This window comes from Hypanus sabinus, chromosome 3, assembly GCF_030144855.1.
Source record: "Hypanus sabinus isolate sHypSab1 chromosome 3, sHypSab1.hap1, whole genome shotgun sequence".
Classification (NCBI taxonomy): domain Eukaryota; kingdom Metazoa; phylum Chordata; class Chondrichthyes; order Myliobatiformes; family Dasyatidae; genus Hypanus; species Hypanus sabinus.
Window position 1 is genome coordinate 90,349,029 of NC_082708.1, and position 12,324 is coordinate 90,361,352.

The following is a 12,324-nucleotide window of genomic DNA, read 5'->3' on the forward strand; positions in this document are numbered from 1 at the left end:
TCTACTCTCCTCAGGAGGGATGGGAGTATATTAAAAATCTTAAAGTTAAGCCTACTGAATAAAATATTCAAGTTATTCTGATTACTCAATAGGCAATTTTGAAGTATTTGCTGTATGAGTTGTTTATGGATCTTCTGAGTTCCATACCTTCTACATTCTATACCTTTTCATTCTTTGGTATGGCACGTGACTGATTTAATTTTTTTTACCTTATTAATAATTAGTATATACATAACTGTTTTGTAGGGAACCTTTATAGTATTGTACTTTAATGGTCTGTGTAGGACCTGTTGTGTATTAATCTTTTTATTTCTTTTATTTGTTTCAATACTTATAGTTTTAGGTCTGTTATATATATATATATATATATATACTCAATTACTTTTTTGAGAGAAAGAATATTGTTTGTAATATTATTTGCTCGGATTTATTCCTTTTTTTTGAATATGTATTTAAGCTACTTTAGCTGATTCTAAGATGGCCATTGTTGATTATGTTTTTATTACTGTTTGACGTAACATTATAGTAGTTGAATTCTTCTTGTATCTTTTAGTATGGCTATTTTCCATGGTATCTTTGCTTTACTTTAATATACGGAGCTGTAAGATGGTGAACAGGGTTAGGGTTATTAGTTAGCATGGGACCAGCCTATCGGTTCCTTAATTCTTATCTTTTGGGAGGCAGGAGGGGGGGGGGGAAGGGTCTATTAGAGTAGGTTTTTTTCTTGATTGGGCATTTCTTTTGATGGATTTCTCTTTTGTAAATGAGTCACTCCTTCTGGTTGTACCCGTGTCTTTTGGTTTAATCTGTACTTGCGTAACATTTCTTTTATATAATATTAAATTCAATTTTAAACATGGATGTTAATAAAATCAATATAATATCTTGGAATTGGAACAGTGTCAATCACCCTATTAAGTGTAAAAAGATTTTTAAGAAATTAAAAACACTTAATGCAGATATTATTTTTGTGCAAGAAAGTCATATACGAAAACAGGATGAGGACAGATTTTTCCTTTTCTGGAAAGGGCCTCTGTTCCACTCGCTGTCCGTTAGTAAAACAAGAGGCGTTTCTATATTTCTTAGCCCCAAAATCCCTTTTATACTCTTTAATACTACTACTGATTCGATTGGAAGATATTTAATTGTTACTGGTTTATTATGCGAGCAAGAGGTAGCACTGGTGTGTGTGTATACAAACTTAATGTAGATAATTCTGATTTTTTTAAGAAACTTTTTTCTGAGTTACCGAATCTCAATGAATATAAGCTGATCATGGGTGGTGACTTTAATTGTTGTTTAAATCCAGCGATTGGCAGGTCAACAACCAATCCATCGCTTCCTAATAAAGCAGCAGCTTGTATTAACTCTTTTTTATTAGAATATGGCCTCGTCGATATTTGGAGATATAAACACCCCAATGATAAAGATTTCTCTTTTTTCTCACACGTTCATCACAAGTATTCTTGAATTGATTACTTTTTTTTGGATACACGTATGTTAAATTCCATTGTTGAATGTGCGTATGACATCATTGTGCTTTCAGATCACATGCCTTTAAAGTTAACCCTTAAGCTTTTGGATAATTTTTGAAAATGTCACAGTGGAGACTGAATCCTGTATTATTACAGGATCCAGCTTTTGTTAATTTTATTAAGGAGAAAATTTCCATATTTTTTTGAATTTAACACAACTAAAGGAATGTCAAATCTGGTTATATGGGAAAAAATTAAAATCTTAGGGGACAGATAATCTCATATTCAGCAGCCTTGAGAATGAAAACTAAAGTGGAATTGTCAGTGCTTATTAATAAAATTAAACAGATAGATAAAGTGTATTCAGTTAAACCTACTGAAGACCTATATAAAGAAAGGGTCGAACTTCAATCACAGTATGATTTGCTTCTGAACTTTCCCATTGAACAGCAAATTTTTAAATCTAAAAGTTTATTTTATATACATGGAGAAAAATCTGCTAAGCTTTTAGCGGGTCAATTAAAAGCTGGGATGGTCAGAAGACTGATTTTAAAAATTCATCTACCAGATAGAACAGAAACTTTAGATCCTTATGAAATTAATAAGATATTTATGGACTTCTATTCTAATCTTTATAAATCTGAATTCTCTGATAGCACTATTATTATGAATAGATTTTTGCAAAGGTTAAACATACCTCAAATTTTGATTCAAGATGTTGATATGTTAGATGCACCTATTAAACAAGAGGAGTTAGCCAAGGCTATATCCTCTATGCAATTAGGTAAAGCTCTGGGACCTGATGGTTATACGGTAGAATTTTACAAGACTTTTCATGAAATGCTTATACCACATCTTCATCAAACGTTTACTGATTCTACATCCTCTGGGAACCTTCCTAAAACTTTTTATGAGGCACTAATTTCATTGGTTCCAAAAAAAGGTAAAGACCCACTGGAATGTGTATCCTATAGACCTATTTCTTTATTGAATGTAGATTTTAAAATCCTCTCTAAGATTCTAGCAAATAGGCTTGAGAATATCTTTCCTAATGTTATCTCAAATGATCAAACAGGATTTATAAAAAATAGGTACTCACATTTTAATATTTGAAGATTGTTAAATATCATTTATTCCCCCTCAGCCAAAGAATCTGAATGTATTGTATCTTTGGATGCAGAGAAAGTCTTTGATGGGGGGGAGTGGCCTTATCTATTTCAGGTTTTGAAGAGGTTTAATTTTGGTCCAGGATGTATTTCCTGGATTAAGTTGATTTATCAAGCCCCGGTAGCTGCAGTTATAACTAATAATCAAAAGTCTCCTTATTTTAGATTATATAGAGGTACCCATCAGGGTTGACCCCTTAGTCCTTTATTATTTAATTTGGCTTTAGAACCACTCGCTATTGCTCTTAGGGATTCTAATTCTGCGCAGGGTATTAGGAGAAGGGATAAATTACATAAGGTTTCATTATAAGTGGATGATTTATTAGTTTACATTTCAAATCTTAGGAAATCTATTCCTTTTATGTTATCTATATTTATGGAATTTGGTATTTTTTCTGGATATAAACTTAATTTACATAAAAATGAATTATTTCCTATTAATAATTATTCTGATTATTATGATCTTTTAATGTTGCCAAAAACTATTTCACTTACCTTGGTATCAAAATTACAAAATATTTTGAAGACTTATACAGGTATAATTTCTCCCCTTTAGTTGAATATACTCAACAGGTGCTTTCTAAATGGTCACCTATGTTGATGTCATTGATAGGTCGAATAAATGCTATAAAAATGGTTATTCTACTGAAATTTTTATATATATTTCAAGCAGTTCCCTCTTTTGTTCCAAAAACATTTTTTGATAAAATAGATTCTATGATTTTATCTTACGTTTGGAATAATAAAAGCTCTAGAATGAATAAACTTTTGTTGCAAAAACCAAAAAAAAGATGGAGGACTGGCCTTACCAAACTTTAGATTTTATTATTGGGCAATTAATATTCATTATATTACTTTTTGGATTTTTGATATAGACGACCAAGATCACCCTTCATGGTTACAGTTGGAGGAAAATTCAGTAATGGGGTTTTCGTTAGCTTCTTTATTAGGAGCTCCCCTTCCATTTTCGCTCTCCAGAATAGGTAGACAAGCTCTTAACCCTATTGTTAAACATACTTCAAAAATTTGGTTTCAGTTTTGTAGATTTTTTGAATTAAATGATTTTCTACTTTCTAGTAATATTTATTCTAATTTCTTTTTTAAACCATCAACTTTGCATAAGGCTTTTTTAACATGGAAAATTAAGGGAATAAAAGCATTTTTAGATTTGTTTTTACAGGACTGTTTAATGTCCTTTTCACAGTTAATGGGTAAATATGATATTTCTAATACACATTTTTTCAGATATTTACAGTTTAGGAATTCTTTACGTGATTTTTTACCGAATTACCCCTTGACCTGCTCTTTAAATTTGGCTTATGCTATTTTTCAGCTTAAACCTTTTCAAAAACGATTAATAGTTATCATTTATAAACAGTTAATGAATGCACACATGTCGCTTAATGATAGGGTTCAACACATCTGGGAAGTAGAACTTCAACATTCACTTTCAGAGTAAAATGTATTATCTAGTCAATAATTCATCTATCTGCGCACACCATATCTTAATTCAATTTAAGATAGTACACAGGGCCCATATGTCCAAAGATAAATTAGCGCATATTTTTCCTAATATATGCCCTATTTGTGACAGATGTAATGCATCTGTAACTCTAACTCATATGTTGTGGTCATGTGTAAGCTTAAACAATTTTTGGAGGGATGTGTTTGGAATATTATCTAACGTTATAGATATGGATGTTCAACTTAGTTCACTTACAGCAATTTTTGGGAACATTCCAGAGGAAGCAAGCAAAGTGTCTGCTTCCGCTCAACATGTGATAGCCTTTTCAACTTTACTGGCTGGGAGAGCTATTTTGCTACACTGGAAAAAATCTAACCCCCACCTACTGTTTTTTATTGGCTCTCCTCCATTATGTCATGTCTAAGCTTGGAGAAAATTAGAAGCCAGACATTTGATACATCCTTTAATTTTGAACAAGTCTGGCGACCCTTTATTCAATAAATTCACATGATTTTATTTATTTATTTATTTTTCTTTATTCTCTTTTGGGAAAATCCTTATCTGTGAAGGTTCGGAGATGACTGGAAGAATGTTTTTTTCTCTCTCGTTTAAAATTTTTTATCCTCAATTGGACTGCCCAATCTTTCTTCTTTTTCTTTCTTTTTTCTTTCTCTTTTTTATTTCAGTTTAGTTAGTGGGTTTTTTTTCCTTTATCAAATTAAATTTCCAATTTTTTTTAATGATTGCTATTAGGAGTTGTAGTTTTTTTTTGACCATTGTATATATAACAGCGTAATAGTTTACCTATTTGATTTTGACATTATATACTTTCTGTTTTTATTATTGCTGTTTATGTCTTTTATATTATCTGCTTGCTAAACTCCTCCTCTGATTTGTATATTCTTTATTTGAAAATCAATAAAAAGATTGAAAAGTGAAATGAAATGAAACAATTTTAGACTTAAGGTTTGTGTGAATCTGGAGCTCCAAGACTAGGATGCCAATTGCTAACATTGAGTTAGCTCAGCTTCTTTCTGGATTTTCCAGCATTATGAAATTAACAGGTGAAGTGATATGTGAAGTAAAGATCTAAATAGATGGAGTTGCACAGACTCAGAAATGGCTGTCATGTTCCTGTCATTCTTGAACTAAACAAAGTTCAAAGTAAATTATCCAGGCACTCAGAAGGCTCCAGGTCGAAGTTCTGCAGCACAAAGACATACGCCTCTCCACTAAACTGAAGGTTTACAATGCTGTTGTGGTCTCATCTCTTCTATATGGCTGTGAAACCTGGACACTGTATCGCAGACATGTCAAACAGCTTGAACAATTCCACAATTGTGCTCTGCGATCAATCATGCAAATCCGCTGGCAAGACCGTATCTCCAACCTGACAGTCCTGGACCGAGCCAATTCCACAAGCATTGAAGCCAAGGTTTTGAAGGCTCAACTTAGATGGACCGGCCACGTGATCCGCATGGATGAGTCCAGAATGCCGCGTCAGTTGTTCTACAGACAACTTGAGCAGGGCAACCGTGCCCAAGGTCACCCAAGGAAGAGGTACAAGGACAACCTCAAATCAAACTTTGAGTGGGCCAAACTCCAGCCCCACCATCTCGAACACTCTGCTGCTGATCGGTCCAAATGGCGCAATCTATGCTCCAAGGCAGCAAACAATTTCCAAGCCAACTGGCACATGCAGCGCCTCAAGGTGAGTCAAGAAAGACACAGGAAGGTGTCCGCTCCTGCCCCAACAGGGAGTGCTCCTTGCCCCATCTGCAACAATATCTGCGCTTTGGACTTCAGCCTCAGAAGTCATATGCATGCCCAGAGACATTGACTGCGCAACACATTCATCTTCCTCAGACTTCGAGAGACTACTACTACTACCAAAGGGAAGCTGAACCATGGTGATGAGCTGCTCAAATGAAAAAACAATGCAATTTCTTCTTATTAGCACTGCATACTGAAGTACTAAAAATGTAAATATGTAAACTTGCAGGTGCAGGATTTGCAGATTTTCTGCACCTTTGGATGTTATTCAGCATTTTTAGACATTGCACAAGAGAAAAATAATTTTTCCTGTGAACCCAGTAAGTTTACATGGAGCTTGGTAAATGAGGACCTGATAGCTGATTCCTTGAAACTTATGTTTCAAAAAGATATACGAAACAGAACAGTATGACTTTAGAGGGGGCATGGAAACTGGGTCCCTGGTAAGCTTAAAGGGAGCACAGGAGCCAGAACTTTGGTGTTTGAAAAGGAACATGGAAACCAAGTCCTCTGTGTGGGAAGGAGTGTAGGGTGTGAAATGGAAATTGTATGTGTTTAACAAATTCACAAATAATCAGATACTAGATGATCATCCTTTTACCATATCATGAAAATACAAACCTAGAAGATATTTCTGCTTCCCTTTCAGATTGCTATTGTGAAGTTGCTTCTGAAGCATCAGGCAAATCCTAATCTTCTGAACTGTAATGACGAAAAGCCCTCAGGTATGTATATCTGATCAATGATCTTCAGTACGTAGGACAGCACAGTACAGTACAGGCCCATCAGACCACAATGTTGTACTGACCAATATAGCCATATAACTATATCACAATTACAGCACGGAAACAGGCCATCTCAGCCCTTCTAGTCCGTGCCAAACACTTACTCTCACCTAGTCACACAAACGTACTTGATGATCAATAAATCATTAACTAAAAAAGTTTTAAAAAAGTTTAAAAGTTAAAAAAAATTGAAAAGGTCCTCATTTTCCAAGCTTCATGTAAACTTATTGGGTTCACAGTAAACGTACATCATGATCAATCTATCTCTTCACTCCTAAAAAGTACTTATCTTAGAGATTTTTCAATGTCCCGATTGTGTTGTCCTCTACCAATACCCCAGGCAGTGCATTCCAGGCAACCAACACTGTGTAAAAAAAACCTGTTTCTGACAACTCCCCTAAACTTTCCTCTACTCACCTAAAACATCAAGTCAACTCTTTTCCTCCAAAGAGCAAAGGCCTACCTCACTCAACCTTTCATCAGAAGACATATGCTCTAACCCAGGCAGTATTCTGGTAAATTTTATCTGCACCCTTTCTAAAGATCCCACATCCTTTCTATAATGAAATAACCATAATGCCCAAATGTGGACTAATCTGAGTGCAATAAAACTGCAATATTATTTCTCAACTGTTGAATTCAGTACCCCGAAAGGCAGAATACATTTTATATACTACCATCCTCTTCCCCAGCAATCAAAAGGCAGTCTTCCCTCTCTGAAGCAGAGCAGTCACCCAGCTTTAAAAAGGCAGACAGCTGGTGCTCTCCTTCTGCATTTGCTTCAATGTTTCAGTCTCTCTTGTTACCTTAATCAGCGAAGGATGGAAACTTTAATTGGCAAAATGGAGTCAAACATCATCTTGCAGCCTTCTCGCCATGAGGTTTCCGCACACTGCCTCTGTGTCCCAGAAACCTTGCGGAGACTGGAGCACTGAAACACCCAAATAAACTCTGAGCTGCAAATCACAGGCTCCAGAATCACACTTAAGATAAAAAAAAACAATGGAAAAGACATAAAAGAATTGAAATATATGGTTTCATGATTTGTCCAGAAGATGCCGACCAAAGGAGCATAGTACGTAGGCGTCATCTTGACTGGAAGACTATTTTTTAACAGTAATTTGCATAATAAAACTAAATCTGTGGTTATAATTTCGTATTGATTATATTAATAAATTTGCATAAAATAGTTGAATGGTCAAATTGGAAAATAGCATGATTCTAGGATTTTTCTAAATTTATAAGCTATATTCCCAATTATTTATAAATTCTGTTTTTTATTTATATTTTACTATTTTCTACCATAAAATTCATTTTCCACATCAAAATATTCTTGTTTTTTATATGGACATTACTGGATTTGGAGAACTACTGCAGATGCTAACTTTGCCTTGGGTGTACTCTAATGTGGACACATTATCAGTAGATAATGAACCTTCTCATGTTCTAATTTACATAGAGCTAATGGGAACATGATCTCCAGGAAGCAAAGATGGATGAGCTAACACGAAGTAACTAATGTTTCTTTGATTATTAGATGTGGCAACATCTGAATATATTGAAGAAATTTTGCTGATGGCAGAAGAGAATTGGAAGGAGATGGGGAGACAATCCACAACAACTTGCCCTGATACTGAAATGAAAGAGGAAGCATACAAAGAAGTAATTTACAGTGCTCCTATTCCAGTAAAAAAAATGTAAGATTTTCTTTTATTTGTGGGAATCTCAGATGTTTTAATGGTTGAGGGTTTTGAACAAGGCAGCAAGGCATTTGATCAGGTATCCCATGCAAAGCATATTGAGATAGTAAGGAGGCATGGGATCCAAGGGGACATTGCTTTGTGGAACCAGAACTGGCTTGCCCACAGAAGGTAAAGAGTGGTTGTAGATGGGTCATATTTTACATGGAGGTCTGTGACCAGTGGTGGACTCAAGGATCTGTTCTGGGACCCCTACTCTTCATGATTTTTATAAATGACCTGGATGAGAAAGTGGAGTTAGTAAGTTTGTTGATGACACAAAGATTGGAGGTGTTGTGGATAGTGTAGAAGGCTGTCAGAGTTTACAGTGGGACATTGATAGGATGCAAAACTGGGCTGAGATGTGGCAGAGTTCAACCCAGGTAAGTATCAAGTGGTTCACTTTGGTAGAACAGGCCATCTCGGCCCTTCTAGTCCGTGCCGAATGCTTACTCACACCTAGTCCCACTGGCCTGCATTCAGCCCATAATCCTTCATTCCTTTCCTGTCCATATACCTATTCAATTTTACTTTAAATGACAATACCGAACCTGCCTCTACCACTTCTACTGGAAGCTCGTTCCACACAGCTACCACTCTCTGAGTAAAGAAATTCCCCCTCGTGTTACCCTTAAACTTTTGCCCCCTAACTCTCAACTTATGTACTCTTGTTTGAATCTCCCCTACTCTCAATGGAAAAAGCCTATCCACGTCAACACTATCTATCCCCTTCATAATTTTAAATACCTCTATCAAGTCCCCCCTCAACCTTCTACGTTCCAAAGAATAAAGAGCTAACTTGTTCAACCTTTCTCTGTAACTTAGGTGCCGAAACCCAGGTAACATTCTGGTAAATCTCCTCTGTACTCTCTCTAATTTGTTGACATCTTTCCTATAGTTCAGTGACTAGAACTGTACACAATACTCCAAATTCGGCCTTACCAATGCCTTGTACAATTTTAAGATTACATCCCAACTCCTATACTCAATGCTCTGATATATAAAGGCCAGCATACCAAAAGCTTTCTTCACCACCCTATCCACATGAGATTCCACCTTCAGGGAACTATGTGCCATTATTCCTAGATCACTCTGTTCTGCATTCTCCAATACTCTACCATTTACCATGTATGTCCTATTTGGATTATTCCCACCAAAATATAGCACCTCACACTTATCAGCATTAAACTCCATCTGCCATCATTCAGCCCACTCTTCTAACTGGCCTAAATCTCTGCAAGCTTTGAAAACCTACTTCATTATCCACAACGCCACCTACCTTAGTATCATCTGCATACTTACTAATCCAATTTACCACCCCATCATCCAGATCAGTAATGTATATAACAAACAACCTTGGACCCAATACTGATCCCTGAGGTACACCACTAGTCACCAGCCTCCAACCTGACAAACAGTTATCCACCACTACTCTCTGGCATCTCCCATCCAGCCACTGTTGAATCCATTTTACTACTTCAATATTAATACCTAACGATTGAACTTCCAAACTAACCTTCCATGCGGAACCTTGTCAAAGGCTTTACTGAAGTCCATATAGACAACATCCACTGCTTTACCCTCGTCAACTTTCCTCGTAACCTCTTCAAAAAGTTCAATAAGATTTGTCAAAGATGACCTTCCATGCACAAATCCATGCTGACTATTCCTAATCAGACCCTGTCTATTCAGATAATTATAATAATACTAAGAATACTTTCCATTAATTTACCCACCACTGACGTCAAACTGACAGGCCTATAATTTCTAGGTTTACTCTTAGAACCCTTTTTAAACAATGAAACCACATAAGCAATACGCCAATCCTCCGGCACCATCCCCGTTTCTAATGACATTTTAAATACTTCTGTCAGAGCCCCTGATATTTCTACACTAACCTCCCTCAAGGTCCTCGGGAATATCCTGTCAGGATCCGGAGATTTATCTACTTTTATATTCCTTAAAAGTGCCAGTACTTTCTGCTCTTTAATCGTCATTGTAGTGTTCTCGTGCAGGTGTAGAAACTCTGAACGAAACACTGAGTTAAACCGGAGTCCATGAAGGATCAAGGATCACAGTAAGATTAACCGTTTACTTTTCACTCTTCCACATTAATTTATGGTGAAAACTGTTGATTAAACAATAAAAAATATATACAATATTTGTTTCCTTGTTGGCATCACATTTACATCATAAATACTTGTAAAAGTAAAACTACAACAAACTACATTACATTAAAGTACAACACAGTCAGAATCTACCTACGCCATCAACAACTTTACATACATTTTGACACAAACTATCCAGCAACGCTTTCAATAGCACAAGAAAATAAACTTTATCAACCGTCATTACTTTTAACAGAATCAGCGTTAATATTTTTACTTCAACATATTGATTGACTTATGAACTTACGGCGTTGCTTTTATGATGTGTCTTAGTGCATAGAATGAAACTTTTCTCATGCTGATCCTGCACACACAAGCCCCCGCCTTCCCGTTTCTGCAAACCGGTATTTTCCCACAAGACGAGGTGAAACCCGGTGTGACGTTATCGCATGCTGCGATACATCAGAAACAATGAATTTACTTCGAACAACCTTAACTTTAACTAGAAAGTAATTACAAACGTATTACTAAAGTGAAATGTAATAAAACTAAACAAATGCCTTAAGGGCAACACAGTCATAGTTTCCATAACTTCCCTACTTGTCTCCCTTACCTTACCCAATTCAATATCCTCTCCTTAGTAAAGAGAAATTGTTCAAAATCTCCCCCATCTCTTTCGGCTCCACAAGATAGCTGTCCACTCTGATTCTCTAAGGAACCAATTTTATCCCTCACTATCTTTTTGCTATTAATATAACTGTAGAAACCCTTCGGATTTATTTTCACCTTACTTGCCAAAGCAACCTCGTATCTTCTTTTAACTTTTCTAATTTCTTTCTTAAGATTCTTTTTACATTCTTTATATTCCTCAAGCACCTCATTTACTCCATGCTGCCTATATTTATTGTAGATATCTCTCTTTTTCCTAACCAAGTTTTGTATATCCCTTGAAAACCATGGCTCTCTCAAACTTTTAACCTTTCCTTTCTACCTAACAGGAACATAAAGATTCTGTACCCTCAAAATTTCATCTTTAAATGACCTCCATTTCTCTATTACATCCTTCCCATAAAACAAATTGCCCCAATCCACTCCTCCTAAATCCTTTCACATCTCCTCAAAGTTAGCCTTTCTCCAATCAAAAATCTCAACCAACCCTGGGTCCAGTCCTATCCTTCTCCATAATTATTTTAGAACTATGATGGCAGAATATGTATTAATAGTAGGACTCTGGGCAGTGTGGAGGATCAGAGGGATCTTGGGTTCCGAGTTCATAGGACACTCAAAGTTGCTGTGCAGACTGATTCTGTGGTTAAGAAGGCATACAAAGTATTGGCCTTCATCACTCGTGGAATTGAATTTAGGAGCCGAGAGGTAATGTTGCAGCTATATAGGAACCTGGTCTGACCCCACTTGGAGTACTGTGCTTAGTTCTGGTTGCTTCAGTACAGGATGTGGAAACCATAGAAAGGGTGCAGAGGAGAGTTACAAGGATGTTGCCTGGATTGTGTAGCATGCCTAATTAAAACAGGTTGAGTGAATTCGGCCTTTTCTCCTTGGAGCGACAGAGGATGAGAAGTGACCTGATAGAGTTGTACAAGATAATGAGAGGCATTGATCGTGTGGATAGACGGAGGCTCTTTCTCAGGGCTGAAATGGTTGCCACAAGAGGACACATGTTTAAAGTGCTGGGGAATAGGTACAGAGGAGATGTCAGGGGTAAGTTTTTTTACGCAGAGAGTGGTGAGTGCGTGGAATGGGCTGCCGGCAATGGTGGTGGGAGCAGATACCGCAGGGTGTTTTAAAAGACCTT

General features: G+C 36.4%; 1 protein-coding gene across 1 annotated transcript in view; it reads left to right on the forward strand.

Annotated features, from left to right (window-relative positions):
- The window catches only part of myo16 (myosin XVI), a 502,924-nt gene that overhangs the window by 104,290 nt on the left and 386,310 nt on the right, over window positions 1-12,324 (forward strand). The window contains exons 7-8 of the mRNA XM_059963452.1: window positions 6,529-6,604; window positions 8,202-8,361. Of these exons, the coding sequence (XP_059819435.1) occupies window positions 6,529-6,604; window positions 8,202-8,361 (236 nt within the window). The remainder of the gene's footprint in view (window positions 1-6,528; window positions 6,605-8,201; window positions 8,362-12,324) is intronic.